The sequence below is a fragment of the Salvelinus namaycush genome, chromosome 32 (assembly GCF_016432855.1).
Source record: "Salvelinus namaycush isolate Seneca chromosome 32, SaNama_1.0, whole genome shotgun sequence".
NCBI classification, from domain to species: Eukaryota; Metazoa; Chordata; class Actinopteri; order Salmoniformes; family Salmonidae; genus Salvelinus; species Salvelinus namaycush.
In genome coordinates this window covers 6,532,894-6,551,709 of record NC_052338.1, presented here as the reverse complement: position 1 = coordinate 6,551,709, position 18,816 = coordinate 6,532,894, and the positions used below count along the sequence as shown (strand labels likewise).

At 46.2% G+C, this 18,816-nt stretch overlaps 3 protein-coding genes across 3 annotated transcripts; 1 reads left to right on the top strand and 2 right to left on the bottom strand.

Annotated features, from left to right (window-relative positions):
• The first annotated feature begins 400 nt into the window (after positions 1 to 400).
• LOC120026770 (kelch-like protein 31) lies at positions 401 to 4,806 on the top strand. Its single transcript, XM_038971488.1, has 5 exons — positions 401 to 842; positions 989 to 1,335; positions 1,697 to 1,996; positions 2,175 to 2,350; positions 4,020 to 4,806. Exons 1-5 carry the CDS (start codon positions 401 to 403, stop codon positions 4,804 to 4,806), a joined length of 2,052 nt encoding a protein of 683 aa, XP_038827416.1.
• A 1,874-nt stretch (positions 4,807 to 6,680) lies between these two features.
• Positions 6,681 to 8,447, bottom strand: LOC120026995 (60S ribosomal protein L11). Its single transcript, XM_038971829.1, has 5 exons — positions 8,268 to 8,447; positions 8,030 to 8,136; positions 7,522 to 7,653; positions 7,288 to 7,398; positions 6,681 to 6,760 (listed from the first exon to the last, which is right to left on the bottom strand). The coding sequence occupies exons 1-5, from the start codon at positions 8,389 to 8,391 to the stop codon at positions 6,731 to 6,733; spliced, it is 504 nt and encodes a 167-aa protein (XP_038827757.1). The 5' UTR covers positions 8,392 to 8,447; the 3' UTR covers positions 6,681 to 6,730.
• Positions 8,448 to 11,932: 3,485 nt separating this feature from the next.
• LOC120027447 (cyclic GMP-AMP synthase-like) lies at positions 11,933 to 18,813 on the bottom strand. The gene is made up of 7 exons (XM_038972385.1): positions 18,714 to 18,813; positions 18,010 to 18,290; positions 17,484 to 17,716; positions 13,659 to 13,887; positions 13,127 to 13,411; positions 12,881 to 12,980; positions 11,933 to 12,750 (listed from the first exon to the last, which is right to left on the bottom strand). The coding sequence occupies exons 2-7, from the start codon at positions 18,284 to 18,286 to the stop codon at positions 12,213 to 12,215; spliced, it is 1,662 nt and encodes a 553-aa protein (XP_038828313.1). The 5' UTR covers positions 18,287 to 18,290; positions 18,714 to 18,813; the 3' UTR covers positions 11,933 to 12,212.
• Positions 18,814 to 18,816: the final 3 nt, after the last annotated feature.

Genomic DNA, 18,816 nt, shown 5'->3' with positions numbered 1-18,816 from the left:
TTTTAGACTCCGTCTGTGATAGAGAGCGAGATAAAGAGTATATGTCGTTACTGTGTTGCCATGGCCTTTTTCTCTGATGTTGTGGTACTTAGTACTTCTCTTTTTCAGGTCCTGTGTGCTGTCGCACTGAAACTGACCAACCCCACCTGCCCACCACCCTTACACACCGGTGTCTGTCAATCTGTTCCCCTTCTGTTAGCAGTAGAGAACACATAGCTAGTCCAACAGTCACTCAGTGTTTCAGTGGTTGTTTATCAATGAAGAAAGTCCACCTTATCACACTCAGTAAAAAGTCTGCTTTGTCAATTTGTTGATTAGTTGGTCTGTCCTTATCCCTCAGTGTTTCAGTCAGAACTCGAGAGCCAAAATCTTTAACCCAACTGTTAAAGTAGCTGTCGCCATGGCCCCCAAGAAGAAGGTCAATCATACAAAGAAGATTGCCATGGAGCCAGTGGTCACCCAGGTGACCACTGTTACTACTCAGATGGCAGGAGGAGTGGTGGTGGTGGAGGGCGTGAAGAAGATCGAGGAGATGGCTGCACTGGATATCGTGCAGCTCAACCACCTCAACCTCCCCCTGCCCCCTCCCATCATCAAGCCCGGAGAAAAGGGCCTGGGTCTGGGCTGTGAGGTGACACGCCCCCTCCACGGCAATGCCCTGCTGGAGGAGCTGAGCCGCATGCGCCAGGAGCGCTTCCTCACCGACCTGGAGCTAGCCTGTAAGACCAAGGCCTTCGACGTGCACAAGCTGGTCATTTCTTCCGTCAGCCAGTACTTCCGGGAGATCCTGGCCAAGGACCCCGGAATGAAGCGTCTAGAGCTGTCCTCACTCTCCCCCCTCGGTAAGTTTCAAACTTAACCTCCTAGCATCTATAGCTGATATTTATTAAAGGCAGGAACAGTCTTGTTTGGAAACATATTTGTCAAAGTCCACATTAATAGACAAAAACACATGAATAAAGTGATGATGTTGTCCACCTATTCCCAGGCCTGGCCAACGTGATCACCTTTGCCTACCTGGGCCGCGTCCACATGTCCCTGTACACCATCGGCTGCACTGTGTCAGCTGCTGCCACCCTCCAGATCCCCCAGCTGCTCCAGATGTGCATGGACTTCCTGCTGGCCGAGATGAACGTGCAGACGTGCGTGTACGTGTGGAACATCGCCGCCGCCTACGGCCTGATTCCCGTTCGTGACGCAGCCCGCCGCTTTGTGCTGGAGAACTTTGTCGCGTTCACCGAGACACCGCTGTTCAACCAGCTGACCCTGGAACAGATCACAGCCTTCCTCCAGGAGGACAGCCTGCTTCTGCCATCTGAAGTCACTGCCTTCCAGGTCAGCTCTGCTCACCTTGCTTTTACCCTACTCTTCTGCATGTAATAACTGACTTAGGATCAGGTCTCCTCATTCCCTACCCCCAACAACAGCCATTTTGAGCGAAACCTAAATCAATCCTCAGACCAGCTGTTAAGGACATGATATAGCCACATGACCCTAGTACACAGACACTTGCCAGGCTATTTGACATCCTACTGTGAATAGAAATACTCAGTCAGTATAACTCACTGTATGTATGGTTATTAATACACAATACCAGTAGGAATGAGAGACATAGCAAGGAAGCAGAGAGGGAGCGGTATTTATAGGCCGAATCGAATAGGATTCTAAGTATATTTCTGGTTTCATTCAACCACAGTTGGCCATGAAGTGGCTGGACTTCGACCCCAAGCGTCAGGTGCACGCCGCCGAGCTGCTGTCCCACGTGCGCTTCGAGACCATCCCTGCCAGCGAGCTGGTCAGCGAGATCCAGCCTGTGGCGAGGATGATGATGGACCCTCACTGCCACCGCCTGCTAGTGGATGCCATGAACTACCACCTGCTGCCCCACCAACAGAACACGCTGCAATCTCGTCGCACGCAGGTGCGTGGAGGACAGGCCACCCTGCTGACTGTTGGGGGGCGTCCCTCCATCACCGAGCGGGCACTGAGCAGAGTGGTGAGTGTGGCGGATCTTGTGGTGGGCTAAACATTAGGCAGGTCAAATTAGGCAGGTCAAAGACATGATGAAGAAGTTAACCAACATTTTAGAAAACTACTGTTTCACCAATCACCATGATTCAACAGTATAATCTAAAATGAGAAGTGCTAAGTTGTTGACGTTGGTTCCCTTCCAGGTGCTGTGGAGAGATCCACGTGAGGGTGCGGCCACCTGGCGACACCTGTCCCAGCTGCCCGCTAAGAGCTTCAACCAGTGTGTGGCTGTGATGGACGGCTTCCTGTACGTGGCAGGGGGAGAGGACCAGAACGATGCACGCAACCAGGCCAAGCACGCTGTCAACACCCTCAGCAGGTACATGGATATCCTGTATAAAAACAGCAAAAAAAGAAACGTCCTCTCACTGTCAACTGCGTTTATTTAGAGCAAATATGTGTAAATATTTGTATTAACATAACAAGATTCAACAACTGAGACATAAACTGAACAAGTGCCACAGACATGTGACTAACAGAAATTGAATAATGTGTCCCTGAACAAAGGGTCAAAATCAAAAGTAACAGTCAGTATCTGGTGTGGCCACCAGCTGCATTAAGTACTGCAGTGCATCTCCTCCTCATGGACTGCACCAGATTTTCCAGTTCTTGCTGTGAGATGTTACCCCACTCTTCCACCAAGGCCCCTGCAAGTTCCCGGATATTTCTGGGGGGGAATGGCCCTAGCCCTCACCCTCCGATCCAACAGGTCCCAGACGTGGTCAATGGGATTGAGATCTGGGCTCTTCGCTGGCCATGGCAGAACACTGACATTCCTGTCTTGCAGGAAATCACGCACAGAACGAGTAGTATGGCTGGTGGCATTGTCATGCTGGAGGGTCATGTCAGGATGAGCCTGCAGGAAGGGTACCACATGAGGGAGGAGGATGTCTTCCCTGTAACGCACAGCATTGAGATTGCCTGCAATGACAACAAGCTCAGTCCGATGATGCTGTGACACACCGCCCCAGACCATGACGGACCCTCCACCTCCAAATCGATCCCGCTCCAGAGTACGATGTAACGCTCATTCCTTCGACGATGAACGCAAATCTGACCATCACCCCTGGTGAGAAAAAAACGTGACTCGTCAGTGAAGAACACTTTTTGCCAGTCCTGTCTGGTCCAGCGACGGTGGGTTTGTGCCCATAGGCAACATTGTTGCCGGTGATGTCTGGTGAGGACCTGCCTTACAACAGGCCTACAAGCCCTCAGTCCAGCTTCTCTCAGCCTATTGCGGACAGTCTGAGCACTGATGGAGGGATTGTGCATTCCTGGTGTAACTCGGGCAGTTGTCGTTGCCATCCTGTACCTGTTCCACAGGTGCGATGTTCGGATGTACCGATCCTGTGCAGGTGTTGTTACACGTGGTCTGCCACTGCGAGGACGATCATCTGTCTGTCCTGTCTCCCTGTAGCACTGTCTTAGGCGTCTCACAGTACGGACATTGCAACTTATTGCCCTGGCCACATCTGCAGTCCTCATGCCTCCTTGCAGTATGCCTAAGGCTCGTTCACGCAGATGAGCAGGGACCCTGGGCATCTTTCTTTTGGTGTTTTTCAGAGTCAGTAGAAAGGCCTCTTTAGTGTCCTAAGTTTTCATAACTGTGACCTTAATTGCCTACCGTCTGTAAGCTGTTAGTGTCTTAACGACCATTCCACAGGTGCATGTTCATTAATTGTTTATGGTTCATTGAACAAGCATGGGAAACAGTGTTTAAACCCTTTACAATGAAGATCTGTGAAGTTATTTGGATTTTTACGAATTATCTTTGAAAGACAGGATCCTGAAAAAGGGACATTTCTTTTATTGCTGAGTTTATGTATTAGCAAACACCCACACATGAGAAAAGTCACTGACCAGGTCCAAACCTTAACATACAGTAAATATTATAAAGCATACTTGAGTGTTCATTGATTGTGTAGATTTCATTTAAATTTAGACAACTTCATATTCTGACTCATCACTGTTTATCTCTTCCTCCTCAGGTACGACCCTCGCTTCAACACCTGGCTGCATCTGGCTAGCATGCGCCAGCGCCGCACCCACTTCAGCCTCGTAGCCACCGGCGGGCGCCTGTACGCCGTTGGCGGCCGCAACGTGGAGGGCCTGCTGGCCACCACCGAGAGCTACCTGCCCTCCTCCAACACCTGGCAGCTCAAGACGCCCATGGAGATGCCACGCTGCTGCCACGCCAGTGCCGTGCTGCCTTCCGGAGACATCCTGGTGACCGGCGGCTACATCAACTGCGCCTACTCGCGCTCCGTGGCCTGCTACAACATTGAGACGGACACCTGGAGTGAGAAGGCCAGCCTGGAGACCCCCCGAGGCTGGCACTGCTCCTCCACCCTGGGAGGGAAGGTGTATGTGGTGGGTGGTAGCCAGCTGAGCCCCAGCGGAGACCGTGTGGATGTCCTGTCCATGGAGGTGTTCTCCCCAGAGAACAGCGAGTGGAGCCGGGTCTCCCCCCTGCCCCTGGGCGTGAGCACGGCAGGCCTGTCGCCGCTCAGGGAACAACTGTACCTACTGGGTGGCTGGAATGAGGCCGAGAAGCGCTACAAGGCGGCCGTGCAGAAGTACACCCCGGCAACTGACAGCTGGTCCATGGAGGAGAATCTGCCTGAGGCCACTGTGGGCGTGTCCTGCTGCACCCTGACTCTCCCACCCCGCCACACCCCCCGCAGGCAACAGCACCGCAACACCCCAGCAACCAAAGAGGAGCAGCTACTGCCACAGAGAGAGAGCAGTGTGGCCCCACAGCCCATCACTGCCTGAGAGCGAGATTTTAAAAAAAGGGAGAGAGGAAGATGGAAGAGAGGAGTGATAGAGGTGGAGGAGAGAAGAGAGCTGTAGATAGAGGAACAGAGCAGTAAAGGAAGGAAAATTAAAGATGGAAGGCAGAGTGAATTAACTCCTATACTGGTATGACAACAGTACATTAGGGAGTTCAATGGAATGGAGCCTATGTGGTTGTTAAATGTGAATATGACTGTAAATTAAATCAATTTGCAGTATGTGTACAATATGTATTGCAGTTAGTAAGGTGGAACATGTAAGAACTGTGGTGATTATGTGTGTGTGGGGTTGTAAGTGTGAACATTTTGGAGTGAATGACAGTGTCTGGGTGTTCTACATTAAGCCATACAATCTTATGACAAATATTGCAATATGATTTTCAGCAAAACGTTAAACATTTCTCATTAAATACAATCAGCGAATATATGTATTTGTAATACTATATGTATAACAGTACTGTAAAGTATGTCTAAAGTAGTTTAGCTCAGAAAAGTTTTATTATACATCATTTAAAAATGTTAAAGTGCAATGAAGTGAGAGTTGCAGTGACTGCTGAAGTATAGGTGGACAAGGTTAGAGGTCAAAATAACATTATTACATTGTCACCCACTGACAAACACAGATGTCTGACAGGGCGATAGCCCAGCAAACTGTGACCCTGACCTATTCGCAGGCCTCAGAATTTCCACCTACCAGAAACAAAACAGCAGACCTTTGATTCGGAAATGAAATGGATGACCGTTTAAAGATTTGGCTCAGATCATGTTTTGTATCTAGACCATGGGTTACAGCTCACCTGTGTTTGTTCGAGTTGACCTCCGCCATCTCCATCCAGGCGATACAATGACAAGCTACCAGGAATCAGTAAAACTCCCATAGATGGGAACCTGCCTAGCAAAAATAGGGGTCAAGTAAATGAGGACTCAACCATAATGTAATTGGATGCTAATTAGGCTTATTTGATTGGAGTAATCACTCAGTGTTAGTCTTACTGAGAGTTGCTGGCACAGGGTAAGTGTGTGTTGGTGCTTTTGACATTTACATAAGCAGCCCAATTTAGATCTTTTGCCCAATTAGTAGAAAAATATCAGAATTGAGCTGCCTGTGTAAACAGCCATTGTCAGTCCAGACAAACAATTCCAGAGGCAATGTAACCCTGGTATTTCACTGAATAAAGCCTAACTGACCAAAGGGGATCTGTCTTATTTCAAACCTCAGAGTTCACTTGTGGTCACAGTCCAGGAAACAATTTCTGCATTGCCCATTTTTCTATAAAATAGCCAACTGATGAAGTGGCATGGCATCACTGCGTTTGGAAGAATAAATTCCCCTATGCCTGTACCAACTCGTCTCCGACGCTTAAAATCGTGATTACAAAAGCCATGTGACCTCCAAAAATAGTATCCCAGACTAGTCATTTTAAGAGCCAATACTGCCATCATGTGCAAGAAGAATGAAACACCAAGTACCACATACACAAACTGTTCCAATACAACTGGCTGCAATTAGGAAAGTACACTTCGGGGACAATCACTCAGAATCAAATACATTGTCTCCATCATGCATTCTGATTAGTTTCCCATGGTATAATTACAATTTGAGCTTCAGAGGCAGAAGCTTCTCAACAGACCCCTAGTATTCTGATTTTGAGAGCAGACTAAGAACATACTAATATGTGCTTGTAAGGAGCAAGCTCCATTCTTTCCAGAATCTAGACCCATTACTGTAGTCTGTCCTTTGAGTCATGTTACTGCCAACAGTTTCCTATTATGCAGAATTATAAATGCGGATTACTCAGAACATAAAATTCAGCATATGATTCATATCACTTCAATGACCACAGAACCAAAGACTGATATTTTTCCATTTTATTATAGTTATAAACAAGGTCAATGATGGTCCTTTACTTCCCGGGGAGGATGATACCGTCATACTGAAAAAAGAAAAGACAACAATTAGATGCTTAGCAAGGAAGTCTACTCAAGCTGCACACAAGAAAAGCTGTCAATTTCACATTACACAGGTCATTCAGCCTTAATATACAATACAAGTCAGCAGAGTTCTTACCAACAGCATTCAAGCAGCAGAAGGCAATCATACCTGCATGGGGGCACTGAGTGCAGGCTTTTATTTCAGCCAAACAGTAACCGCCAATTCAAAATGATCAAAGTCAACATTGAAGACCAAATTGTTGATTAGTAGACTCAGGAGTGCGTTACTGTTTAATTGGAACAAGTGCCGAGTTCATGTGGTCCTCAGAACAGTGGATATAATCCAACTGGGATACTAGGTACAGACAGTCGGTGAAAAACTCCTGATATTTTGGTTGGCAACACACAGCAAATAATCTGCATCCACAACAGTCATTTGCAAGTATGATTACCCACCCTGTATAAGAGAACCCATTCAAAACCATGAGTCGAGCAGAGAATAATTATATATTTTAAAACAGAGCCACACCTTCTGCTGGAACCAGCGCATGGCTTCCTCTTTGCGGATGCGGTGCCTGAAACCGATGCGGCCCGTTTTCTGCTTCTTGTCAGCAATGCTGAAACCGGGTCTGCCCAGGACCTGAAAACAAAGAGTGCGAGAAAGAGCGTGGTTCAGATTAGAAGACATGTAAAAAACTATCGTATCCCAACTGACAGGTGAAATCAAAACCAAACCTTTTTTACATAATTCTAAAATACTCACGACGTAGAAGTCCAGTCCGTAGATACCGATGCTGGGGTCATACTTTATTCCCAGATCAATGTGTTCCTGGATGCCAAAGCCAAAGTTACCGGTGTCGGAGAAGTTGTTCTTCCTCAACTCGTACTCACGCACCTTTGGAAGGAAGAGGTATTCCATTTAGCAGGGGTAACATGTTGCAACATTAGGCAATATGCCTAAACACATTGCTAACCATGTGGACAATGGTCAAAGTTGACACCTTGACAAATCACCATTGGCTGAGGATGAACACAAGTGATACAACTTAACCATAAGTATACGGAACTCAAGAAAGTTACAAATAGGGGCAGATGTTAACACTACACTAAGCCCTACCCTAAAGGGTGTCAGTCAAAAAGAAACATTCCCGTGACAAATTAATGACGATTAAGAGTTTTGCAGTCAACAAAGCCACATCCCAAAACACTTCATGCAGTGGTTGTAATAAATAGGTGTAGTAAATGGACAGTATAAAATATTGAAAACTCACCTTGAGTCCCTTTTCCAGGATCTCCTCAGCTTTAGCTCCACGGACGGTACAGTGGACAGCAATCTTTTCATTTCTGCGAATGCCGAACGATCGCACAGTGTAGCGGGCTGAGGGGTACAGGGGGAGGAAGACTTAAGCACAAACATTTTCCACCAACAATGTGTCAATCGACAGGGTAACACATCAAACACCCAGCCACAGATTAACATCAAAAACAAAACAGACATAGGATGCCTACCCTTGGAGAAGACAGGGGTCTGGCCTGTGAGCTGCTCAAGCACCTTAGCAGCACGGGTCAGTCTGTCACCACTCTCCCCAACACAGATGTTCATACAGAGCTTGCGGATGCGAAGCTCACGCATGGGGTTCTCCTTTTTCTCGCCCTGTTCCTGTTGAAATCAAACGTTGGCATTAGGTGGCTGGGAGGTTAACAGTTACGTTATTACATTTTGTACGTTTCGCTAGCTACATCAGCTTGCCGCTATGCAGCCAGGCTGGGTAGCTAACTAGTTGCCAACATAGCAACATGTCGATATTAATTAGCTAATAAATCCTGGTCAATGTCAATAGATACACAACTGGCGATATTTAGGCCGTTTCCAAACAGCCACACATGTTTACAGTGACAAATATATTCAAAAACGTGATTCAATGTGTTTTTTAACTTTCTGGCTAAATAACCAGATCCCTGCCAACAGGACATGCCGGTGCATATTCTTTGGTTTATCACCGGCTGCTGCTAGCCGCCTTGCTAAGGTATCATGTTTACAATGTTGCAGTCAATTTTACAATTTCGTGAATGTTCATATTTTCACTGTTCGCATGTTAACGTTCTACCGATATCGCGTAAACTGTAACAAAGTACTGAGAAACATATTCGGAGAGAAACCTCGACTTCAACAGCCATGTCACTTTCCCTAACATACGCTTCAATTAAAATAAATGACGCATATTTTGTGCGTAATACAACTTTGTTTCAATAGCGCACATTAACCTACTCATATTTGGTTATAAAAACAATGGGTTATTGGCCTTATAACGCTGATGATTGTGGATTTAAAAGGTAAACCGCGAAATCTTGCCTCCTTATGCGTAAAACCTGCACTCACCGCCATGTTTGATCACTTGAAGAGGACGACACATTTCCGGGCCAACGCATTTATAGGGAAGTGTTTAAATAAATGAGCCCTACGTAAAATCATGCATTTGAAGAAAGGTTCCATAGGCGCATAAATTCAATAATAAAGTACAGTAAAACAGTATATATCAATATTCAATTGCGCTTATAGAAGAATATTTTGATTCAAGAACACAATAAAATTGTTTATTTAAAGCAAAATGACAAGTGGAAAATGTAATCCGTATTTTTTTGCCTGATTTGCATGTTATTTTGGCATTAATATGTGTCACATATCAGTTTGCAAACAATGTTAAAAAAAAAAAAAATTGAGTTCATAAAGCTGCATGGTCTCTTTTTTGGACTAAGGCAGCTCCAAAATGCAGGTGTTTCTGCCTAGCTCAGTGCTTTCTGCGGAGGTGGGGCAGCAGTGGAAAATATGGACCTTAGGGGTTGGTAATGTCCTCTATTTGCGCCGTGATTGGCTCAGTGTTCTGTCACTCATGGGGACACTACGTCACCACAAAATCTATGGGGACAGCTCGAAAATTCAAGCCCTTGGGTGCTGCCATAGAGTTACATTAGAAGTGCCCATCCAAGAAGGCTCAAGGTCATTGGCCACAGATAAAATGACATCAAATCACGTTATATCTACCGTGGCTTTGATTGGACTGATCATGTCAACATCATACTTTCTAAATCTTAGCTAGCAAGCTAGACAAGCAGTCATCATCTTGAATCACATCTACAATCTACTGGCAAATCCTTTTCAATCCTTGTCTTATGAAGATAAATTATAGATAAAATGTATTGATGCTCATCGGCCATTGGACATAAACATTACACAACAAGTTTGAAATCGCAAATTTAGGAAGGAAGGATCCAGTTTCAGAGGGACGTGTTTAGTCCCAGGGTCCTTAGCTTAGTGATGAACTTTGTGGGCACTATAGTGGCGAACGCTGAGCTGTAGTCAATGAACAGCATTCTCACATAGGTATTAATTTTGTCCAGGTGGAATAGGGCAGTATGGAGTGCAACTGAGATTAAGTAATCTGTGGATCTGTTGGGGCGGTATGCAAATTGGAGTGGGTCTAGGGTTTCCAGGATGATGGTGTTGATGTGAGCCATGACCAGCCTTTCAAAGCACTTCATGGCTACTGACGTGAGTGCTACGGGGCAGTAGTCATTTAGGCAGGTTACCTTCGCTTTCTTGTGCACAGGAACTATGGCGGTCTGCTTGAAACATGTTGGTACTACAGACTCGGTCAGGGACAGGTTGAAAATATCAGTGAAGACACTTGCCAGTTGGTCCGCGCATGCTCTGAGTACACGTCCTGGTAACCCGTCTGGCCCCGCGGCCTTGTAAATGTTGACCTGTTTAAAGGTCTTGCTCACACAGTCATCCGGAACAGCTGGTGCTCTCATGCATGCTTCAGTGTTGCTTGCCTCAAAGCGAGCATAACAGGTATTTAGACCGTCTGGTAGGCTCGCGTCACTGGGCAGCTTGCGGCTGGGTTTCCCTTTGTAGTCCGTAATAGTTTGCAAGCCCTGCCACATCCGACGAGTGTCAGAGCCAGTGTAGTAGGATCCAATCTTAGTTCTGTATTGACACTTTGCCTGTTTGATGGTTCGTCTGAGGGCATAGCAGGATTTCTTATAAGCGTTCGGATTGGTGTCCCGCTCCTTGAAAGTGGCAGCTCTAGTCTTCAGATTGGTTGGTACTTAAGTATTCAGACCCTTTACTCAGTACTTTCTTGAAGCACATTTGGCAGCGATTACAGCCTCAAGTCTTTTTGGGTATGACACTACTAGCTGGGCACACCTGTTTTGGAGAGTTTCTCCCAGATCCTCTCAAGCTCTGTCAGATTGGATGGGGAGCTTCGCTGCACAGCTATTTTCAGGTCTCTGTGCAGATGTTAGATCGGGTTCAAGTCCGGGCACTGGCTGGGCCACTCAAGAACCTTCAGAGACTTGTCCCAAATTCACTCCTGCGTTGTCTTGGCTGTGTGCTCAGGGTCATTTTCCTGTTGGAACCTGAACCTTCGCCCCAGTCAGGTCCTGAGCGCTCTGGAGCAGGTTTTCATCAAGGATCTCACTGTACTTTGCTCTGTTCATCTTTCCCTTGATCCTGACTAGTCACCCAGTCCCTGACGCTGAAAAACATCCCCACAGCATGATGCTGCCACCACTATGCTTTCCTGTAGGGAAGAGACCAAGTTATCTTCCAGATGTGACACTTGGCATTCAGCTCTGTCGGAGTGACCATCGGGTTATTGGTCACCTCCCTGACCAAGGCCCTTCTCCCCCGATTGCTCAGTTTGGCCTGGCGGCCAGCTCTAGGAAGAGTCTTGGTGGTTCCAAACTTCTTCCATTTAAGAATGATGGAGGCCACTGTGTTCTTGGAGACCTTCAAAGCTGCAGACATTTTTTGGTACCTGTCTCGGAGCTCCTCGGACAATTCCTTCAACCTCATGGCTTGGTTTTTGCTCTAACATGCACTGTCAACTGTGGGACCTTATATAGACAGGTGTGTTCCTTTCCAAATCATGTCCAATCAACTGAATTTACCACAGGTGGACTCCAATCAAGTTGTAGAAACATATAAAGGATGATCAATGGAAACAGGATGCACCTGAGCTCTATTTCGAGAGATCATAGCAAAGGGTCTTATGTAAATAAGATATTTCTGTTTGTTATGTTTTTATACATTTCTAAAAATCTGTTTTCGTTTTGTCATTGTGGGGTATTGTGTGTAGATTAATGAGGAACAGTTTAGAATAAGGCTGCAACAGAACAAAATGTGGAAAAAGTGAAGGGGTCTGAATACTTCCCGAATGCACTGTATATACAAATACAACATTTTTACTTTTGGGCTAAATGTTTCATTGTGTTTGTCTAGAGCAAAGACATGATTTAGAGAGAAATACAAATCTGGAATCCTATCCTATGTTATACTGTTTCAAAATGGCATACCATTTTCTACAGGTGCATGTCGTTTTACCCCCATCTGCTGTTGATAGACTGTCTCTGCCTCCTTCCTACCACCGACGGGCAGGACAGACACCTCTACAGGAGGTAACAAACATAGACAAGAGCCACAACCAGAGCCACAATTTTGAACATTTGCTCAAAGGATTTCATCTCAACAACTTGGGGTGGCAGGATGACAGGATACTGGATAACAGGAGTCTGCTGTACAACAGGGGAAAGCTGGGGCTGGGAGTCACTGTGGGAGTGTACTGCCAGTGGTGGGGCAGGAGCCGGGGGCATTAAAAGGGGAAGCCCCTGTCTCCTCTGCTCCTCCAGAGCCTCAATCAGAAACACCAAAGCTTTGCGCGGGAAGGTTGGTGGGGCGAAGAGGTTGGAGGTGGGGACAAAGAAGTGGGGGAGCAGACCACTGCTTGCGTGGCCCTCCAGGGCCCTTAGGAGGTGCATGAAGCAGGCAGGCAGCTGACGGGGCGTCCACAGGGAGTCCTGGGCCCTGATAGAGAGGGTGTGTAGGAAGGCTGTCTTCCCGTGGTAGGAGCACAGAGCATCCAGCTCTTGAGGGTAGCGTTGCTTCAGTCCCTCGATCAGGCACTTAAGGAGCTTGAAGCACTGCTTACTAAAGGAGAGGAGGAGAGAAAGAGAGGTATTGTTCATAATATCGATCACTTCACATAAAGGTATTTGTTCAGTATTAGGCTAAATGAGTCACAGGTGATAGTAAACTGTGTAGTAGAGTGAATTCTGACCGGCAGCACTTGGTGGCAGAGCTCTCACAGCAGGTCCTCTTGTTCCCATGACTCTTGATCAGTTCCTTTTCTATGTGAGAAAAGGAAATCCTCCAACTCTCTGCAGGAGACAAAGCAGCAACATTTCAATCAAAGGGAAAATATCATTCACATTCAGTGTATCAATCATGTATCAGTCACAAAAACGATACACATCCAGAGTCATGCACCTATGGCTCTGGCACAAAACAACAATGTTCCGCACACCTTTAGCTGCCTCACTAAGGCTTCGTCCCGGTGGTTTCTTGGGCACAAAGAAGCAAGTTTGGTGGGTGAGAGAGCGCCGGGTCTTCTTCCCCAGCCAGTTGTCCACATCTGGGCCGGCGCGGGCAGCCAGAGGCCAGCCCTGTGAGGAGGGCACTTCCAGGGCGGGCACCACATCCACAGAAAGTAGTTCCTGTTTCCCATTATCCACCTCCAACAGGGAAAGGGTCACCGCTGGTGAGTTGGGACGCTTCCTATTCACAACCCAACGCCAGCTATTTCCAGGCACTGGTGATCAAAGAACACGCAAAAGCATACAGGCAACGTCATGTCATATTTAGACAAAACAATGCCCCAGGTGGTTGGAGATGTGGACTACGACCACTGACCTCAAAGGCTCAAATAATCATATTGACCCCTCAACAACATAGCATCTACAGACAAACCAGTTGTACAAGATATACACTATGGGTATGTGAGCATTTGTATGACTGCATTCGTATACTCTCAGGTGAATATAGACCAGTTACCACACCTCTGTAGGTGCTGATGAACTTGCGGACCAGACGGTGCATTTCACTTATGATCTTGCTGGCTGAGATGGTGAGCCCATCGTCCAAAAGGAAAGACCGTATGTGGGAACGGGTTGGTCGGGATAGGGCGACTTCGTAGAACAGGCCGTGGTATTGGTCCAGCTCAGTCATTTTGAGGCGGGAAGGAGACTGGAGCTTCAGCATCATGTCAAACTCATTTGGGTTGAGTATCTGTTGGCACACAATGGCAATAAGTACTATTTACTATTTAGTTTCATTCACAGGATTATAATCAAATTAAAGTATACTCACTGAATGCAAAGGGCAGGTTTGACTGACCCAGATGAACTTACAAACAGCAACACTTGACATTCAACACAAGAAGAACAAGGACCTCCATGTTTTCATGTCATATTTCCCTATTATGTACAGTATGTGATACTACAGTTGAAGTCGGAAGTTTACATAGACTTAGATTGGAGTCATTAAAACTCGTTTTTCCACCACTCCACAAATTTCTTGTTAACAAACTATAGTTTTGGCAAGTCGGTTAGGAGTTTGGGCATGACATAAGTCATTTTCCCCAAAAAAATTTACAGACAGATTATTTAACTTATAATTCACTGTATCACAATTCCAGTGGGTCAGAAGTTTACATAAACTAAGTTGACTGTGCCTTTAAACAGCTTGGAAAATTCCAGAAAATTATGTATTGGCTTTAGAAGCTTCTGATAGGCTAATTGACATCATTTGAGCCAATTGGAGGTGTAACTGTGGATGTATTTCAAGGCCTACCTTCAAACTCAGTGCCTCTTTGCTTGAGATCATGGGAAAATATAAAGAAATCAGCCAAGACCTCAGAAAACAAATTGTAGACCTCCACAAGTCAGGTTCATCCTTGGGAGCAATTTCCAAACGCCTGAAGGTACCACATTCATCTGTACAAACAATAGTACGCAAGTATAAACACCCTGGGACCCCACAGCTGTCATACCGCTCAGGAAGGAGACGCGTTCTGTCTCCTAGAGATGAACGTACTTTGGTGTGAAAAGTGCAAATCAATCCCAGAACAACAGCAAAGGACCTTGTGAATATGCTGGAGGAAACGGGTACAAAAGTATCTAAACTCAGCAAAAAAAGAAACGTCCTCTCACTGTCAACCGCGTTTATTTTCAGCAAACTTAACATGTGTAAATATTTGTATGAACATAACAAGATTCAACAACTGAGACATAAACTGAACAAGTTCCACAGACATGTGATTAACAGAAATGTAATAATGTGTCCCTGAACAAAGTGGGGGGTCAAAATCAAAAGTAACAGTCAGTATCTGGTGTGGCCACCAGCTGCATTAAGTACTGCAGTGCATCTCCTCCTCATGGACTGCACCAGATTTGCCAGTTCTTGCTGTGAGATGTTGCCCCACTCTTCCACCAAGGCACCTGCAAGTTCCCTGACATTTCTGGGGGGAATGGCCCTAGCAATCACCCTCCGATCCAACAGGTCCCAGACGTGCTCAACGGGATAGAGATCCAGGTTCTTCGCTGGCCATGGCAGAACACTGACATTTCTGTCACGCACAGAACGAGTAGTATGGCTGGTGGCATTGTCATGCTGGAGGGTCATCTCAGGATGAGCCTGCAGGAAGGGTACCACATGAGGGAGGAGGATGTCTTCCCTGTAACGCACAGCGTTGAGATTGCCTGCAATGACAACAGGCTCAGTCCGATGATGCTGTGACACACCGCCCCAGACCATGACAGACCCTCCACCTCCAAATCGATCCCGCTCCAGACTACAGGCCTCGGTGTAACGCGGTCAGTGAAGAGCACTTTTTGCCAGTCCTGTCTGGTCCAGCGACGGTGGGTTTGTGCCCATAGGCAACGTTGTTGCCGGTGATGTCTGGTGAGGACCTGCCTTACAACAGGCCTACAAGCCCTCAGTCCAGCCTCTCTCAGGCTATTGCGGACAGTCTGAGCCCTGATGGAGGGATTGTGCGTTCCTGGTGTAACTCGGGCAGTTGTTGTTGCCATCCTGTACCTGTCCCACAGGTGCGATGTTCGGATGTACCGATCCTGTGCAGGTGTTGTTACACGTGGTCTGCCACTGCGAGGACGATCATCTGTCTGTCCTGTCTCCCTGTAGCGCTGTCTTAGGCGTCTCACAGTACGGACATTGCAATTTATTTCCCTGGCCACATCTGCAGTCCTCATGCCTCCTTGCAGCATGCCTAAGGCACGTTCACACAGATGAGCAGGGACCCTGGGCATCTTTCTTTTGGTGTTTTTCAGAGTCAGCAGAAAGGCGTCTTTAGTGTCCTAAGTTTTCATAACTGTGACCTTAATTGCCTACCGTCTGTAAGCTGCTAGTGTCTTAACGACCGTTCCACAGGTGCATGTTCATTTATTGTTTATTGTTCATTGAACAAGCATGGGAAACAGTGTTTAATCCCTTTACAATGAAGATCTGTGAAGTTATTTGGATTTTTACGAATTATCTTTGAAAGACAGGGTCCTGAAAAAGGGACGTTTCTTATTTTGCTGAGTTTATAGCCACAGTAAAACGAGTTCTATCGACATAACCTGAAAGGCCGCTCAGCAAGGAAGAAGCCACTGCTCCAAAACGGACATAAAAAAGCCAGACTACGGTTTGCAACTGCATATGGGGACAAAGATCGTACTTTTTGGAGAAATGTCCTCTGGTCTGATGAAACAAAAATAGAACTGTTTGGCCATAATGACCATCGTTATGTTTGGAGGAAAAAGGGGGAGGCTTGCAAGCCGAATAACACCATCCCAACCGTGAAGCACAGGGGTGGCAGGCAGCATCATGTTGTGGGGATGCTTTGCTGCAGGAGGGACTGGTGCACTTCACAAAATAGATGGCATCATGAGAAAGGAAAATGATGTGCATATATTGAAGCAACATCTCAAGACATCAGTCAGGAAGTTAAAGCTTGGTCGAAAATGGGTCTTCCAAATGGACAATGACCCCAAGCATACTTCCAAAGTTGTGGCAAAATGGCTTTAGGACAACAAAGTCAAGGTATTGGAGTGGCCATCACAAAGCCCTGACCTCAATCCTATAGAAAAGTTGTGGGCAGAACTGAAAAAGCATGTCCGAGCAAGGAGGCCTACAAACCTGACTCCGTTACACCAGCTCTGCCAGGAGGAATGGGCCAAAATTCACCCAACTTATTGTGGGAAGCTTGTGGAAGGCTACCCAAAACGTTTGACCCAAGTTAAACAATTTAAAGGCAATGCTACCAAATACTAATTGAGTGTATATAAACTTCTGACCCACTGGGATAGTGATGAAAGAAATAAAAGCTGAAATAAATCATTCTCTCTACTATTATTCTGACATTTCACATCCTTAAAATAAAGTGGTGATCCTAACTGACCTAAGACAGGGAATTTTTACTAGGATTAAATGTCAGGAATTGTAAAAAACTTAGTTTAAATGTATTTGGCTAAGGTGTATGTAAACTTCTGACTTCAACTGTATATGTTTGGGGGTGAGGATTTTTATTTTGCTGTATATGTTTCTGGAAAGAATTTGTTGACGGACACTAAACATTCCTATCAGTGTTAAGGTGGGGCATTGGTGAGGGGGTAAGAGATTTACCGGTAATGCAGGACAGGCAGCCATATTGCAGTATTGGCTCATCGATACTGCCTAATCAGTCACTCAAGGTTAATCCATGTTTTTTAAAACACACCTTAAGTGGAAATGTAGATAATTTGCTGTTGGGTTATTCTCTTGTGTTCGTGTGTTTTAAATGAGCCGCCAGCCAGAGACATATCCTGTCTCATGGTGTGAGTTACCTTGACCATCTCGTAGTATGAACCACTGCTGAGCACAGAGGCTGACTGGAAGTAGGGCTGCTCGTCACTGTTCTTGAGGAAGACTAGCAGGCTTTCCCGGAGATGGTTGACCAGGTCCACGGCCCACTGGCGGTCACTCTGGCGGAGCTTGAGGTCCTGGGCCCGAACCCTGATCCAGCGGGCCAGCTCTGGGGAGATAGGGGCCAGCTCGTCCCCTGGTTTGGGGCTCTCGGCTGTGGGCAGATTGATGTATTGGCTGGACTGTCTCAGATGAGCATAGTATTGAAGCATGAATGGTGTAATTTTCAACCAGTTTTACAGGATTATGCACACATGAACTTCATCTACAAAACATCTTTCTGTCTCAGAGGCAAAAACTCACTCAACTCAGAATATCAATTCTGGCTAGATTAATGAATATAACATGTTACTGATTGTCTTAGCATCTTTGACATACACTGATACACACATCAGATGAGGACAATCAACAATAGCATTGAAGCGAGCAGGTCTACCGTGCTATTACCTGCCAGGTGTGGTCTCTGCCTAGGGAGGTGTGAGGTGAGTGTGGCTGGGGTAATGGCATTTCCATCATCCTGACCCAGCAATGCCCCAGTCTGAGAGTCCTCTATAGGGCTACCTCCATCTCCATTCAGAAACCCACCCTCCTCTGCCTCTCTGCCCAGGCTAGGTTGGGGGTGGATGGGGTCCTTCTGAGGGTCCGTGGTGGAGTTGTCTGGTGCGGATGGAACTGAGCTCTGTCTACTGGAGGATGATCCCCTCTGAGGTGTGCTTCTGTTCATCTTTCTACTTTGATCAACGCACACAAACACAAATCAATTCAGAGAAACTATATCTGCATGTATGACATAAATATAATTGGAATATCCTCTTCCTTCTAGGTTGAATGTATATGGGATAGGACTGCTCAATAATAAAAACTACCTCACTCAACCTTTAGTGAGTGCTTATAAACATAGCACCACAGAGATCATAATAAATTACTAAATTATATGTAATTTTAGTACAACGAAAGTAATGCTGAGGTCCTGCCATGAGGAATTAACATAATTGTTGTTTCCAAGACCTTACCCGAACCACAATGACCCCAGCCCAGGCTACATGTTACTCAAAACAACCTCGCTTGTGATATTTCATTCATAATCCCAGACCGATTGTTAAATAATTATTCAACCATTGTGAAATGTTACACGGGTTGTGAAGATTTACCTGCTATTGCCGTCTTTGTCACAAATATCAGCTTGGTAGGGTGACAGACTGAGACGTCGTTATTGCTCTTCTCCTTGTCAGCTCACTTACTGTGTTCCTTCTC

What these genes read in the sequence shown, in the direction of transcription:
- LOC120026770 (XM_038971488.1), top strand. Translation starts at nt 401, where the DNA reads ATGGCCCCCAAGAAGAAGGTCAATCATACAAAGAAGATTGCCATGGAG. An exon ending in GTCCTCACTCTCCCCCCTCG is followed by an intron (nt 843 to 988) that starts GTAAGTTTCAAA and finishes ACCTATTCCCAG; the next exon opens with GCCTGGCCAACGTGATCACC. An exon ending in CTGAAGTCACTGCCTTCCAG is followed by an intron (nt 1,336 to 1,696) that starts GTCAGCTCTGCT and finishes ATTCAACCACAG; the next exon opens with TTGGCCATGAAGTGGCTGGA.
- LOC120026995 (XM_038971829.1), bottom strand. Translation starts at nt 8,391, where the DNA reads ATGCGTGAGCTTCGCATCCGCAAGCTCTGTATGAACATCTGTGTTGGG. An exon ending in GACCCCTGTCTTCTCCAAGG is followed by an intron (nt 8,137 to 8,267) that starts GTAGGCATCCTA and finishes TGTACCCCTCAG; the next exon opens with CCCGCTACACTGTGCGATCG. An exon ending in TGCGCTGGTTCCAGCAGAAG is followed by an intron (nt 6,761 to 7,287) that starts GTGTGGCTCTGT and finishes TTCTTTTTTCAG; the next exon opens with TATGACGGTATCATCCTCCC.
- LOC120027447 (XM_038972385.1), bottom strand. Translation starts at nt 18,286, where the DNA reads ATGAACAGAAGCACACCTCAGAGGGGATCATCCTCCAGTAGACAGAGC. An exon ending in GTTCATCAGCACCTACAGAG is followed by an intron (nt 13,412 to 13,658) that starts GTGTGGTAACTG and finishes TTTGATCACCAG; the next exon opens with TGCCTGGAAATAGCTGGCGT. An exon ending in TCTGCCACCAAGTGCTGCCG is followed by an intron (nt 12,751 to 12,880) that starts GTCAGAATTCAC and finishes CCTCTCCTTTAG; the next exon opens with TAAGCAGTGCTTCAAGCTCC.